Genomic DNA, 16,349 nt, shown 5'->3' with positions numbered 1-16,349 from the left:
TTTTTAAAACAAACTATAATGCAGAGAAATATTATAGAATGGGAAATAAATGATTTCCTCAACATTGTCTTTTCAGGCGGTGCGTTCAATAGAAAACCCATGTAGCTTGAGCGAGCTGTACAGGTCATTTTGAAGAGTCTGATGATCTGTTTGTATTTGGAGAGATCACATACAGATCTGGGGACGTCAATGGCTCAGGCAAGCACTTACAGGAATTCAGCTCTAAGCATGTGATAATGTGCTTTCCTGAGGAGAGGTGTGTTTAAGCACATCCTTTTAATGCCCAAATAGGCATTTTGATGGTATTTGCCATAATTTTGTAGGTATTACTTTAGGAGTTTTAGCACATGAAATAATTCTGGTTTATGACCATAATGTAATTCTTGCTGCAGTGAACTACTATAAGGCCTGGAAAGTGACGTCAAGAATGATTCTGGAATGCCTGATATTTTTCCTTTGATGAGACAGTATGAAGTTTAATTTGGTTAATTTTTAACTGTAGCCTGTATTTGTGGTACAACCACTATATAATGCACTGAAAATTTAGATCAGTTTCAGTAATATCTTGGTCTGCAACCAGTTCCATTAATAAAAATGGGATCATCCAGAAGGTGTGGTGAGGCATGGTAGCACCCAGAGAGAGGAAAATAGATGGGATCTGGCCTTGTGACTTACAATAGTGGGCTGTGACTTGATCCCTGAGCGTAGCTAGTACTGTAAAGAATTCTCCAGAGAATGCCAAATTCTCTGGAGAATATCAAAGGCATTTAATAGAGCATCTGTGTTGAACTGAGAGAGTAATGAAATTCAGGGTTTTTTGGCCAAAATTTCTAATTAATGTTACTAGCTTTTTTTTCCTCCCCTGTTTTGTGGACTAGAGGGTCATTTTCTTCTGGGAATCCTGTTATTTTGCTGTTGTTGTATTTGAATAAACTCACCTGAACAATGTATCCATAGTGCTTCATTTTGGAAGAAGACATGGAACTGAGTGGGAACAGGTAAATCATAATTCATGTAATTCGCAGACTTACCATGCAGCTGAGCTGCACATGCCTAGAGTGACGAGCTGAAGTCACTTTTTCAGACAATTTGGGCTACTAATATGTGTGTATATGTGTGTGTGGTATTTATAATTATGTAAATCCAGCTACCACAGAAATATGAGAAGAGCTAAAAGCCATGGATGGAGAAGTCCATCCATGCTGGGCTGCCAGAGGCTGCTAAGGAATGAGTCAGAGGAAGCTAGGTTGACCATCTCATATAGGACATCCTGTACTTTATGGGTTATCACACTGCATCTGTTGGACCCTGAGTGTCCTGTTGAACCTGAAGCTTAGGCCTCTATATCCACTGAGACTGCATTATTGATAAACACAGGCACAAATGAAATTTCCATATGCCTCAAAAGCTAATCCTAAATCATTGTAGAGTAGATACCCTCTGGGTTCTTTGCATTTTAAGTTTTCAACCTAATGTCAAGTTTTTCACGCTTTTCTGCTTCTGGAAATGGATCATAACTCCATTTTCCAAGTACAAGATCAAAACCTCTCATTTGAGAGCTACTGCATTTTGTCATTAAAGAACACAAAAGCACGAGTAAATCCTGTCCACCCTACACATTACAACTGTGTTGTAAATAGCCCCCTGCTCCCGCTGCATCTGCAATGCAGATGAATCATTAAGAGGAAAGTCTTATAAATAGTAGAAAATGCCTGTTTCTAAATTATGTTCTCACTGAAAGCTGATCTGGCCTGCAGGAATGCATGTGGGCAAATGTACTAATTCCTACACAAGTCTGTTTCGGGGTATAAAACAGCTGTTTGTGGGATTATTCTCTAGATTGAACTTTCCTCTTCTCCCATTTTTCTTTTTATACACTGTGAAGTAGGATATAAGTCATATTTCCATGCACCAGAATCTAGAATGGTTGCCTGCCATGAAAAAATACCAATTCACTTCCTCCTACATGGGGGTGTCCAGCAATGTTTGAAGGGAGGTGCTTCAGAGCTGCTTGGCTGTACCCTGTGCTTGTTGTGAACCTGGTGCTGATAGCTCGGAGTGAGCTTCAGTGGGATGAGGGATTCGGCATTTGCTGCGCAGCATCTGTCTGCTAATGGGACCTTTGCTGTTCCTGTCGGAAAACACAGTATTGTACCTCAGTAGATATCTGTTCTGTTTAATACCACGAAGGCTAGAAGAAAAGACTGAGGTTTAACACATCTGGGATATATTAATGGGAAACAAAATGTAGGGCCAATCCCTCCTTCCCTTCCAGCTAGAGCTGAAGTTCTGAATCAGTCATATGGGATCTGTGTCTGCAGGTCTACAGCACTGGACCCAGCCCTCAGCTGAGCTCTCTTGAAGACTATTGTGTCTTCATTACTTCACAGAAATGAAAATTGTACAAACAACCCATCCAAATCTGGCTTCCTCTGAATTATCCCTTAGCACGCTCTGGCAGCCCTGTATGGGGGAATTCTCTTGTGATAGAAGAGGTTTCTAGCTCCCATTTCTAGGTAATTTTCAGTCCACCTTCAAACTTATCTCCTAAATGCAGATTCACGAAGTGCCAAGTATCTGTGCTATTATTTCTCCCCTTGAAACGTGTGAAGTGGGTCATAGGCAGGGCCAGTCCCACAGCAACTGTGTGTCCTCCTCATGGCAGGGCAGAGAGACATATTCTACTCTCTTATAAGATAATTCCGTTCTTCTTTCTCTGCTGTCTGCCTTAATCTAAACCAAAAATCACCTTGCATGCTTCTCAGCTTGAAAAACAAATCAGATGCAGATTTTCCAAACAAAGTTTGTTTTCTTCCTGCTGCTGCAAAAGTCTAAAGACATTTAATAGTGTCCCTGCTGCATCTCTGCCTGTGGCTATCCATCTGCAGAGACAACTTTCTTCTCCAAAGTTACTGAACAGTTTTATGGATTGGATGTTATTAAAAGCCCTTGTGCCATTGTACTTGTTCCTCTTTTCTTACAAGAATAAACTACTTCAGTATGATCACTATTGTGTTGGAGAAGATTGCAGGCAGCATGGGGAAGACTGCAGTGCTTTACATGTACAAATACAGTTAAAAAGACGCAACATGTCTGCATATACAGTCCTCTACCATTAAGTTCACTTGGCTGTAGGAATGAAGCAAAAGTAGCAGCAGCGACCCACCCTTTAAAACAGGCATAGGGAGTGCTTTGATATTATTTCACTAACAGCACACTGGGACAAGCCCTGGTCTAGTGCTTGATCATCTTACAGCTCTTCTCCCTCTTTGGCAGGACAGCTGCTCTACAGCTCTTCCAAGTATTCCCACTGTCCTACATGGGTGGTGGGAACCCAAAGTTATATAGAAGATTCTGAGTCAGCCGAAGCTGTTCTCAACTGTTAAGACACAGAATAATGAAGTTTGCTGTTAAATCACCAGTTCTCTTCACAGATTCACAGCCTTCCTCCTTTGATCATTTCAAGTGATCTGAAGGAGAAAAATGTTGGGAAAAATGGAAGATTTCACATTCCCCTCAAGTCAGCCAAAGACATAAAATTTCTTTCATCAGTGTGAGTGTCTGTAATGCAGAGGTTAGGCAGGACAAAAAGCCTTCTACCTTCTCCTTCTAAGACTTTGATTCTTGCTAACGTTTTCTCCAGTGTCAGCAGGAGGCTTTTCAGAGCAGTTCGTTCAGCAACCTTTCCCATTTCTGAAGAGAGAGTTCCAATGAAATATTACTGAGCTTTTAGTCTGATACATGTCCAAGACATTCTCCGCATGAATCTGTTTCTTGAACAGGCATTCTCCTCTATAGATCTATCTTTCTATTTCCTTCTAGGTGGCTAACTCCTAATTTACTATGAACATAAAGGGAGAATCATCTTTTCCTTTCCAGCTAACAATAGCATTAAACCATCTTGCAAACTGTCAAGTAAGTGCAGAAACCCCTCTGCAAAAGCATTCTCATCAGCTTTGCCCCGGGGAAACTGAAACACCTATTTTTCAAACCTACTGAAGGACCTCATGCACCGACCCTTGCTCTGGGTGCTGCATGGAGCCTGCTGCTAATAGGTATGTCCATCCCTTGATCACAGGGCATGCAATAGATAAGGGAACAGAGCACAGACTTCCAGATTCCCAGCTAGTACTTTTAATCAGGTAGTTGGGATCCTGGAGGAAATGAGTCTGAGTCTGTGTAATTCCTAGATAACCAAAAGCCTGACTGTGCTCTCTGAATCAGGCAAATGTCCCATTTATTCACTAAGATCTTTTTGAAGAGATGGGTACAGGCAGGATCTGACTCATCCTGTGCCAGAGGCAGGTAGCGTTACAGCATCTGAGCACTGTCAGTAAGGCTAGAATATCCTGACCCTTTCCATGCAACAACGTCTCAGCAATGTAAGTGATATATCATGTATATATAGATTAAACTATATATAACTGCACAGTCTGTGGTTATATTTTTACAGAGGCAGTTTCTGGTGATTATAAATTAAGATATCAATTCGCATGTTACCAAGATCCAAAGATAAAAATATCACTATATAGCAAATGCAAATATTGCATGTATTTCATTTTTATGATACTTGAATGCTGACAAAAATCACAAGCAGATAGTTATTGGCCGAAGTATTTTAACGATCTTAAAATAAGGCTCCTTTTATTCCATTTTATGCTTTTTTTGAGCTGATCTTCTTTTAGAGAAATATATGGAGCAATCCCTGGGAACATTTGTTGTACTGAGAGGATTTGTGACAATCTTTCAGTGCAAATATACATGCTCCTTATCAAAGTCGGCTTTTTTTTCCTTTGGGTAGACAGAAATTTTATGCAGAGATGAAAGCAGAATAGCTAAATTTGTGTCTAAATTTGGCTCACATTTTTCCTTATTTATAATAAAGACATCAACAATAGTGCCATTGTTTTCTTCTATATTACAGGCAGCTATAAATAAATGGGAGAGTTAACAAAAAATGCAAGGTTTCCCTTCAAGTTACTCCATATGATTAGAAAAGAGCTGAAATCTGGTCCCTGGATTTTTACTCTGGAAAATAACATGATTTATTTGTGTAACAGAAATTTGTGGCCTGTCTGTGGGTCAGCTAAAATGTCATTTATAGCCTGCTCACCCTGAAGATTCACTCTACGTGTGCCCAAGATGTCCTAGCTTACTTCTGCCGGGGTTATATCAGGGATAAACTGACCTTCACAAGATCACAAAGGTTCAGTGTGTGAAGTGTTGGGGGAGAGAGGGGACATATATGAAAGTCATAAACCAAAATGGCATCTGCAAGTGGAAACGGTCACATTTCCTTTGGGCACAGTGGCAGGAGACAGAAAAGACATTCAGTGAGAGAGAGCTCAGTGGTTTCAACAGCATAAATAAACCTCTGGACAAGAGACAAAATCATTACTATTATCTAGCGAACCTTTATTCTAAATGGAGTACTAATTTCCTATCAGCCTCATTTACCGACACACTCTGAAATGTAGCCAGGTACAAATTCTCCCCATTTCTTAAGCTGGTTTCCTGGTGGTTCACCTACACAAGCACTTTTAAGTATAGAGATGAATGGAAAGGTTTGTATGGATACGGTGGATCGATGGCTGTCTGAAGAGTATGATGAAGAGGTATTGCCTTTTCCTGCCACTCTGAGCCAACCCCATAAACATGCATGTCAGTCCAGCCTTGCAGCCTTGCTGGTGTGGCTGCAGTTGAACTGGCCAGGAGTCACAGCAGAAATAATCTGACAGAAGGGAATTGCTCTTCACAGGCTCAGCGTGTGCAAGGACCATCTACAGCACCACAGAGCTCAGGTGTTTGCAGCTAGTAACCTCGGCGCGGCCACACTAACTTGTGTTCTCCTCTCCCGGTGTGACCCTGAGCCACACTGGCTAACCCAGCGGCGAGGCACAGTGGCTGGCAGTCCTCTGGGTGCTCATCTCCCTGAAGGGCAGAGGACTAGCAAAGAGGTGATGCATGGACCACAACCCGTGGGTAAGCCCTGAAGGATGCAGGAGGACAGGGATGTTCCTTTGGGAGCCTCGTGGGAGTGAGTGGATATCCTTGAAGGACAGCACAGGGAATATGAGCAGTGGATGCTCCCAAGCCCTTCCCCAGCACCAGCCCCTCCATCTGCCTTAAGGGAAGAGATGCAGTGAACATCTTTTCACTTCTGCCCGCTTATATGGGCACAACAAATTTCACTCTACATCCCTTCAGGTGTCCAGGGGCAGTGCGTTTCCCAGGAGCAGAGAGATTTAGGATGCCTCTGGAAACATGGGTTCAGCCATGAAGGGTTTGATAGGATTACACATAAACATAACAAATAAATAAACAAACAACTAAAGCCATAGCATAAATAACTAAAGCCATAGCACAGCTCCTGCAGGAGCCTCTTGGCAATGATTTGGCGGCTTCCCTCCACCAAGTCTCCCCTCTTTGCTAGCGTTTGAGGCACAATGGATTTCCGTGCTGGCAAGGGGGGGGGGGGGGGGGGTGGGGGGGGGGTGGGGGGTGGTGTGTGTGTGTGCCGGTGGTGGGAGGAGAAAGCTGCGCCGGGCGGTTTTATACGGCGGGGTGGCAGCGGCGGCGCGCTGTCTCCTGCCCGGAGCCATGCGGGGCGGGGGGCTGCTCTGCGGTATCGCCCTCTCGCTGCTCCTGCCGCCGCCCCGTGAGTGCGGGGTGCCGGGCCCGGGGGGCTGCGCCGGCCGCTCCCCACCCTGCGCAAGTCCCTCTGGCTGCATGAGCCCCCGGGGATGGGGGGAGGATGGGTGGGTGGTTTGGTGGGGGGATTCTCTTGCTTCCCCTACAACCAGCGCAGAGCTCTCCCCTCCCGCCCCGGCTTCGTGTTGTTTAACTCCCGGGGGTGCGGGTGGGGGTCGGGGTCGTGAGCGGCTCCTCTTGTGTCTCCCCAGCGGGAGGGGTCGCCGCCGGCGTGGAGCTGCAGCCCGAGGTGGTGGTGCCGCGCTGGGCAGCCCTGGGGAGCCCCAGCAGCGAGAAGGTAGGTCGCGCTCAGCGCTTTATTTATATTTTCTTTTCAAACCCCTGTACCGTTTCCCAGGGGAGGAATGATGTCGCGGTTAGCACAGGACGTTGCGATGTGCGTTTTGTTTTTAAGCTGAGCTCTCTGACAAACCGCAGGGATGAGCCAGACAGCTCGTCTGCAGCACGGGGAGCTGCTGCAGCTCCCGCAAACCCGGGGAAAGGCTGGGCGAGGGGGGCTGGCACATCTCGGGTGCTGAGCGTGAGGCTGCTCCCGGCGAATTGCACTCACCCTGTGCAAAGGCTTGTAATCGTTTGCCCTCTGTCAAGCCTTAAAGCCTGGATAAGTCTACCTGAGCTATATGTCTGTGAAAGGGGAGTGAGGCAATGCGGTTAGTGGCGTTTAGGGAACGGCAGAATAGAAGGATCTGCTTTAGGAGGAGATGAATGCCAGCTGTGAGGGTGCTTCACTAAGAAAAGGCAGCTGGCAGCTCAGGTGTGGCTGACTCTATTTTAGACACCATAGATACGGATGTAGATCTCACTCCCCCGTCTCTTATGTGGATGGATGAAGTGGTGTGCCACTACTCTGGAGCCGTTCTGAGAACCGCTGGGGTGGCAGAACTTAAACTATCAACCATAAACCGCAGTTCAACTTCCCAGTGTTTGCTACAATCAAGAAGTTATCAGTTTCATAATCAAATGAAAGAGGAAAATCCAGATGATGTTAGGTTGTGAACCAGAAAAAGAGAAGCCACTATACTAAAGAAGAAAAATGGTGTCTCCCCAAGTGTTGTTATTTTGGGGTTTATGTCCTCTCTGTATGATGATGAGACTTTCTAAAACTTTTTATTGTATCATATAAAAAAAAGAGTTACAATGACTCTCTCATGATCTTAATTTTCTTAAAAAATGTTCTTGCAATGGTGCCTGGCAGTTTTGGTTCTATTATTGATAGTGATACAAATACATCTGGACAGCATTTCCCCTTATAGAAATTTACTGGGTCTCAGGGGTTGCACTTGGTTTGTTTCAGGCAAGTTCCTGTTGGCTCTAAAACCAGCATTAGCAAAGCTTACAGCTGGGATGTTTCAGTTACACAGCAATTGATGGACTCTTAAGTAGCGAGATTATTGAAGGAGAAGGGAGAGCGTTATTAATAATAATGATGTTTGCCCAAGCTTTGTGAAGAGACTTTTATGATGATGGAGACCCTCAGACGTCCCCAGTTATGGAGGTTGCCTTGCCCATCGCTTACATGTTAGTTAGCGAAGCAGCAGACCTACCCTGAGATGTGCTGAGCACCTGCGATTCAGTAAACTAAACTCAGCCCCTTGGAATTAGCTGTTGTTGTATATATAAATGTATTAACTTGTTTTGCATCATCTATGTGGGCTTGGTGCAATGTCCGGGAAACTGAAGGAGAGATGAATGAAATATGAGCAGGGAGCTGATGAAAGAAGTTTATAACTGAGCTTGGAATTAATGAAGCAGCACCTGAGTGTATCTCTGGGATGATAGATCTTTCAACAGAACAGCCTATTCAGTCAGCCTTGCTTTATTTCACTTACAGTTGATCTGGTCTGCAAAATCCTCTCCAACACTGAATTAGGAAATAGTATGGGTTGATCATCTCACCAATTTTTATGATTTTTTTCCTTCCAGCTGAATAGAGACTTCAGACTCAGAAACCCTAGCAGCTAGTGGTCCTGCTTTGAGGGAGGTAGACTTGGAGACCTCTAGAGGCCCTTCTTGTTGGGCCTCTAGAAGGTATATTTTATACCTTGAGTCTCTTGAATGATTTTTTTTTTTTTAAATGTTGGGTTTAGTGTATGCATTTGCTATTGCACTAAGAAATTAGGGTCCTTCCTGTTAACACCAGTAGGTCTTGGGGAGCTGGCTGTCCTGTGTCCTCATTCGGAGCTGTGGGCAGATTGCAAACCCGGGCTGTGACCATGTGCTTGAGCACTAGAAAGTTGCTGTCATGGTTTCCAGTCCCTTGGCAGCCTGGGACTAATCCAAGAGCAGCTGTGAAATACTGTCTGAACAACAGCTAGAGCCTAAAGATGTCTAAGAGACCCCACTGCATGCATCTTACTGGCATTTTCTGGGAGTAAAGGAATTCTGTGAAAATCTTTGAGGCGTGATTCCTCTTGTCCTGAAACAGGCTCCTAAAAATGCCATTTTCTGCTGGGATGACAAGGGAAGCTTTGATTAACTAGCTCATATATTTGACTTGCAAACCTCTGGGGCAAGTTGGGATGTCCCGTGATGTGGTCCTGAGCATGGCATACAGGGGAAGGGGGTGCAGTGCACCCCTCCCACCCAGCTGGATGTCTAAGTGCTCTAGCATCAGGACTTGCTGCCATGTCTGAGCCTCCATCCTTCCCCCTGAGACACCAGGGTCACTGGCTCAGGTACGGCATCCCACCAGCACGCCTGTACTGCTTCCCGGCCCTGCGCCAGCACGGCTGTGCCGTGGGGATGCAGCAGTGTGCCTGGTGCTGGGAGCCACCACAGCCTGTCCCTTCCCTTCCCTGGCACTCCAGGTCTGAAGGTTAAAGCCTTTCCCTGCGGTGAGGAGTGGTTTAAGGTGTTTCTGGATGTGTTCATAATGATGATGAGGTATGAGTAACAGGTACCACCTCTTTTGCATGCAGCATCCCTTCAGAGCTGAAGTTAAGATAAAGGCAGAAGGCCAGGAGCTCATCTTGGAATTGGAGAAAAATGGGTAAGTGTGCTTGTGCCTGGCATTCTGACTTGCCATCTCACTAAAATAATGAATAAGGATTACAGTGAAGTCAACAGGAAAGCCTCCACTAACTTCAACAAGGTTTTGATAAAGACAGGATGAGGAAGTCCTTTTCTGGGCTTCAAGGTTATTCTAGGTCTGCGTTCCCACTGATGCTAATCAGCCAAACAGAGCTTTGTCAGCAAAAAGTGGATGGTGACCTGTCCCTCACTGTATAAACTTATTTCTGCATCATAACTTTTACTACATTAACTAGAAAATGTTGCTGATATGAGGTACACTATTTACCAAAGGCTCAATGCTTTAAAGTCAGTGTGACTCTAATGAGGATTTCATTTGCTGTGATCTGAAGAGGTCCTGCTCCGTTTCCTAGGAGAAATGATCTGACAGTTTCAATTCCATTAGTGCCCTTCATGCTAAAGTAGACTGAAAAAAATGCTTTTGCATTAACTGAAATGCAACCTCCTCCCAGGCGTGATACAGCCTATGATATCATAGGGTGTGATGTGTATTGAATTCAGCTGAATCTGCAGGAGATTAAGGTAGGTGGGAAGATTCTTGTCTGGAGGCTTGTTCCAGAGGCTCTCTGCCCAGTGATCACATTAGTTTCCAGTGGTGGAACAGCAGCTGGAATTTTAGCTGCAAGAAGCTTGTCTTTGCTAAGCAGTCCATTTGCACTGCTGGTATTCTATTTATTTTTAAATGGGTATGGAGATCTATCTATGGAAACACAACCAAATGTTTATCTACTAGAACCAGTAGGAATAATAACCTTGGAATAATGACCCTGGTTATATTTTAAATGTATTGGGTGGACATCTGAAACACAGAGCTTGGGGGCTCAGATTTCCTCCTGAAGGAGTGAAGTGTCAGAAGATCGTATTAGTTCTGATGGCAATGCATAAACCTAAATGATATTCAAGGTGTTTTGGAGGAAACCCAGGTTTTTCTTGGCATCATCTGCAGTAAAGACTGAAATCTGATGGCTGATGAAAGGCGAGTACATCCTATGAGGTGTTTTCTGTAATAGGCCACATAAGGTACTGGGAGTTTCAGAGCTGGAAAAGCTGGACATGTTTCCCAGGCAGTCATGCACCTGCGTAGAGCTAAACAGAAACAGCTATAAAGTCTGTGTGTTTTGGCATCTCTCAGCTGGGAAAAGACATGTGTAGAAGAGACTGGGCAGCATGAGTACAGCGAGCTTGGTCCCGCCTAGTGCAGGAAAGAAAAAGCTGTTGCTGATGATGGTGGTCAGCATTGCCAGTCTCTGAACTGGGCCTGGAAGCAACATAACAGCTAAAGCTGCTGGGAGTCTCCTTCCTGGTGGAAGGACTGTCAGGTCTTGCATATTCTGCAATTGTTATGCAAAGGTGAATTTATTTCTGGCACAGTAGAAGCCGGCAAGGGCAGGGATCCTTGCTGAATTAATCCATTTGTGCTCCAAGAATGATGACATAACCTCCAGGTGCCTTGCGGGAGCAGTGCCATGCTATTTCCAGTGCAGACAAACTCATTGCTGGTGTCAGTAAACAGAATTATAATAACAGAAGGTTTCTGTTGTGTTTATTTCCTGAAATGCATTTTCATTCATTGAGATGTATACACACAGGCTTAAGTGTGTGCACACACTTCCACTGTGGGATGAATTGCCTTACTAGGACTGATGAAATACAGCAAGTGGTTTGGAGGTTTTTATTTTTATTTTCTGTGGAAAATGCAAGTGATTCATAGGCAGCAGTGCTTCACATGGGAGTCTCACCAGGCCTCAAGTCCTTGTTCAAGAAAGGTGATGGCACGATCCCAAAATGCAAGTCTAAACTTGATTAGATGAGAGGCTCTGGAGAACCAGACTTGTTCAGATGCAGAAGTAGTTTAGAGACACTCAAATTAAAAGAGAAATGATGAAGCAAACAAAAACATGGAGCCTAAAACCAGGGCTCCATGGGAGCCGTGTGGATGCTGTGATTACCAGCATCCACAGAGCACTTCTCAGTGGAAGCAAACTGCTTCCCCTTGTCAAAGCACACTGCACGGCAGAGTCCAGCCTGGCTCCTCAGGTTCCCAGCCTGGGGTTGCTCCCCAGGACCTCACCACTGCTATTGCTTGTCTTTTAGGGGAGCCTGAGGTTCTAGCTGAGGTTTGGGGTACTGAGTAGTTGCAGCATCAGGCACTACTTCTCTGAAGGATTTGTTGGGCACCCAGACAGTGGGAAAGAAGAAGAAATCCCTGACGTGGGAAGTGTGCCTTCAAAACTGCCTGAAACCTGGCAGCTCCTGGTTTTGAGTTCCCATGAAAGTGGATATAACAGAACTGCAAATTTAAGGAAGGTACTTGAGGCTTTTTAAATTAAGTCCCAGAGTTCTGGGTCATTTAATTGATCCGGTTTAGAGGAGCCTCTGGAAACCAGCTTTGCTGCCAAGGTTGGTGCTCTGCTCCCCCTCTGTCCCTGGGCTCAGCATAGGGGTTCAAATGCACCCACCTGGCTCCCATTTTACTCTCATATCCACATCCCAGACTCCCACCACTCAAGAAAGCATGAAATGGTTGGCATAATTTGGGTCTGGTTGGGACATGAGTTACCCAATGGTTCCTAAAGCTAGAAAGGAGATATGCCAAGCTGGGTAAACTGTTGTAAGTGATGTTCTCGGTGGGTTAGGCAGCTCCACTACACATTCGCTACTCTCCTTATGGAGAGAAAAAGCTGATGAGAATATGAGCTTGCTTTGAAAGATGGGGGAAGAGTCATAATCTGTATGGCTTTGGTAGGCATGCACTAGCTTTGAAAGAAACATGCGGTTTTCAATATGTGGAAGAAATATTCACGCCAAGGCTGTGATTTCATATTCCATATGAAAAGGACATTGTGTTCATCCACAGAGGTGAAACACAGAAATTATTGCATATGTTTCTTCAGAACTGTGCACAACTCTGTGTTTTGTAATAAGCTCAGACACATCTGAGTTTGGGCTTCATATAGCTACAAATACAATTATTGCATTAGCAGTTAATATTGCATTATTTCCTGCTCAGGAGTTTGATAAGAAGGCGGAACCACACTGTAGTTCCAAGAAGAGTTCCAACATTAGTTAACGTTTCTGAACAATGACAAAAGTGTATCCCCCAGATGACTCGGGCTTGTTTTAAATGACTCAAAACCATGTTTTGCAGCTGCAGGATTAGAAAGCTCAAAGCTGCATAAACAACAAATATATGGAGAGATGCCTATAAAGCAGCTTTAAATTTGGCTGGAGCTTAGGAACGGAAGAATCTGAGTTGCAAACCTTGGATGAAAAATGACTTTTTAAGAAGGCATTTGTTAATAAAAAGCAGCTTTGAGCCAAACAGGGAGGGGATGCTGAGACGCTCTTAACATGCGTGGCAGCGCTGCTTGGTGCGAGCCTTTTCTTTCTAGTGGAGAGAAGACCTCATATTTGCACAGCAGAAACCTGCATGGAATTTATCTTCTTACCTGAGTGCAGGAAAAGTATCAGCAAGACTTTCCTCCCTCTTCTCTTCCCCTTTGTCTCTCATGGGGAGAGCAGACTTGGAAAATGCAAGGGGTAGCGGAGGCTTCTCCAGGGGAGGTCCCTGCCTGGGGGTGAATCCCGTGGGCAGCATGGGGCGTTGCTGTGTGTTTTGCTCCGTGTTTCAGCTGTCTATGTTGGCTCCCACCCACCTGCAGCAGCCACAACGGTGTGGGACACTTGGTGGCAGAGCCCCAGTGGGGATGTGCAGCAACTGGCTGAGGACACTGCAAAGAAAGTCCGAAGCTCATCTGATCTGACCTCGGGAGCAATCCAGATAGTTATTTTTAGGCAACTAGATCTGATAAGGAGAAATACTGTTTCCAACCTCTTCTGGCCCCACCTGGGTAGGTGACGAGCGCTCTAGCCCTGCTCGATGCTCTCAGTGGTGTGATGAGAGATCTGTATGTCACTTGCATGTCACCATTTCCTGCTTTTGCTCATTTTCAGGGCCTCTTCTACGAACTGAGTGAGGAAGAGGGGAGGTTGCTGCCCACCTCTGAGCAGGAAGGATATATGAGATTATTCCACTGATGTGCTATGCATCATCGGTGTCTAATGGGCTTCCTGCATGGGGAGGGGTAAGGGTTATCTGAAGGAGGGAAATTGAGTTTATCCTGCTCTACTGTCTCTTGGAGTCATCAGAAAAACAGGGTTGGGACCTGGAAAGCCATAGCTGCTTTTCAGCCTCCTGATTCCCTTGGGATATTCAGTGATTTCCCTGAGTGGGGCAGGGAGGAAGAGACGAGGAAATGAAGCCCTTTAAATCTTTTGCTCCCTGACTCATTATCAGCCAGTTTCCCATTTATTTAATTGCCTTTTTCCTCTCCAGGCAACTTTTACGGTTCCCATTGGTAAGCCAAGGGACTATGTGACAAATTTTGCTTGGGTCCTGTAACACGATTTACACAGTGAATGTCACAGATGGTGCGGATGGCAAAAGGAGATGGAGAGTCTTCAACCTGTGATGTTTTCCCAGGCATTACAGATAGCTAGTTTGCTTCCACCTTAATAGCTGGAAAGCTACTTTTTCCTTCCAAACTGCTGCTGTTCACACAATAAATACGTTCTCAGATATATCAGCAAAGGCTCTTGAGGAAAAGAGCTTAAGAGCTCCAGGCTTCATTTGGATGAAACTCATCAAGAAAAAAAATTTTGGATTTCATTGATTTTAAGAAGTGTCATGTTTTGGCTGGAGGATTCCAGAGTTGTGAAATCTCTGATTTCCCACTAGTGGGACTGTGGAAAGCAGGCCTGCCTGCTCGTGTTGCCAGGGGTCATGTGTTGGTGGTGTTCAAGATGGAGTTGTCTCAGGTTTTGATAATCAATTCTGACCTTAGGGAACATTTAAGTGACTGGGAGGTAAGGGGTCAAATTTCCCTTCTTACCCTACTTGGATCCTGCTGAGAGGCAATGGAGTGGAACCACAAATTGTAGATGGAAATCTGACATCTAAACTTTCTTGGGAGAGTCAATTCCCTCCACCCCCAGATGCTGGCAGCCTGACTGGACAGATTTATTGTGATTTGAGGAAAGGGATGGGGAAGACATGTCAGAGATTGCAGGCTTCACTTTTCTTGGTCCCACGACTGAAAAATTAAGAGTCGATGTTTCTCACAAGAACTTCATGGACCATTTAGCTTTTGTTTTTTGGGAGGAAATAAAAAAAAAAAAGTCTGTCTCCTACATACTCATGGGTGTCTTTAAATTGGCAGCTGTTAATGCAGACTAGCCCCTCTGTAAAATGAACCCAAACAAAGTTGCTCATGGGACCAAATTATAAAAAATCCTTCTTGCTCCAATTAGCAAGAGCACCGGTGTGCTGCTGGGGCCCTCCCAGTGCTCACGGGTGATCTCTGGCTGGTGGAGCCGAGCACATCCACTGTTGTCCCCTCGGATGGAGGGCTCAGAGCCTCTCTGAGACTTGTGCTAACAAGTGATGTTTCACAGGCGAGAGAAAACTGCTCCCATTTGTCAGGAAAATAGGGGTGAGGTTCTCCAGAGCAGCTGGGAAATGTGCACTCCCTCAAATGAACATGGTCAGGCAAGAAAGGCCCCAGATTTCCTTCTGCTGGTTTTGGGAGTGTTTGGGTGTGCCGTGCAGCCCCTCTTCCCCCAGCTGCTTCTCTGCTCCGCTGTGGTGGCTGGATGAGCTGGAGGTCACGCTCTTGTGCTGTCCCTGAGTGCCACAGGGGCAGCTGCCCGCCAAGAAAGCTGGGTTTTGCCCTGCACCCTCAGCCTGCTTCTCCTGTTGAATGCCATCGGCTCACGTGCAAAGTATGTGACCTCCCTGGCACGGCATCTCGATGTGGCAAAACAGCCATGCTGCCCCATAATGTCAGCTCTGCACGGCAGGGCCCTTCCAGGGAGCAGCACAGCGGCACGGGGAGGAGGGTTTTGTTTCAAACAATGATATCATTGACAGGCTGGAGCCGGACCAAGATCACTCCATGTCGGTCATCAGCAGAAAGAGTCTCAAGCCATCTGTACATTATGGCACCGAGCCACTCTTCCTTCATTTGGCTTCCTCGCTTGTATTTAACCCGGCTCCCAAGGCTTTCTGGGGAGCAAATCCTGCCAAGAGCAGGCTAGTCCACCCTGAGCTGGATGCTGAGCTTGATCTTGGGGAATGACTGATCTTGCCGAAAGCTGGTCGCTGCTGGAAAGGTGTGAGGGCTTCTCTAGAATATCTTGAGTGCTCTTGTGTAGCTTACCCTGGCCTCAAACAGCCCCACGTGGCTGCAGCTGTGGTCAAGGTTTAGCAAAGGAGAGTGCTCCCATCCAAAACCAGCTTTTCCTCTGACTTCATCAATTCTTCATGCTGATAACTCCTCTAATGAGGGACTCCATGCTGCCTTTTAGGAAGATGAAGTGTGCTAGCAATCTGCCAGCTGCCTGACTGGATCTCAGAAGCCTTTAAACTATGTTATTTTGCATCCAAACTTTTGCTCCTTCGTCTCAAGCTGCTGGAGGGGTAGTCACTGAGACATATAATGTAACAGAGAAGAAAGGATCAAATAGTACTGTTTTTTTCCAGGCTTTCCTTCTCCAGCAAGGAGGTGAGCTCTGTACTTCCCTGGAAACGGTGAATCAGGTCGGTCAGT

The 16,349-nt window shown here is 45.5% G+C and overlaps 1 protein-coding gene across 1 annotated transcript in view; it reads left to right on the top strand.

The window, feature by feature from the left end:
- Positions 1-6,572: 6,572 nt before the first annotated feature.
- ADAM19 (ADAM metallopeptidase domain 19) overlaps positions 6,573-16,349 on the top strand; it is a 33,830-nt gene continuing 24,053 nt past the window's right edge. The window contains exons 1-3 of the mRNA XM_054841915.1: positions 6,573-6,658; positions 6,903-6,988; positions 9,630-9,700. Of these exons, the coding sequence (XP_054697890.1) occupies positions 6,601-6,658; positions 6,903-6,988; positions 9,630-9,700 (215 nt within the window). The 5' untranslated portion in view covers positions 6,573-6,600. The remainder of the gene's footprint in view (positions 6,659-6,902; positions 6,989-9,629; positions 9,701-16,349) is intronic.

Source organism: Grus americana, chromosome 14 (genome assembly GCF_028858705.1).
Source record: "Grus americana isolate bGruAme1 chromosome 14, bGruAme1.mat, whole genome shotgun sequence".
NCBI lineage: Eukaryota > Metazoa > Chordata > Aves > Gruiformes > Gruidae > Grus > Grus americana.
The sequence above is the reverse complement of the archived record's forward strand: the minus strand, read 5'-3'. Positions and strand labels throughout refer to the sequence as shown.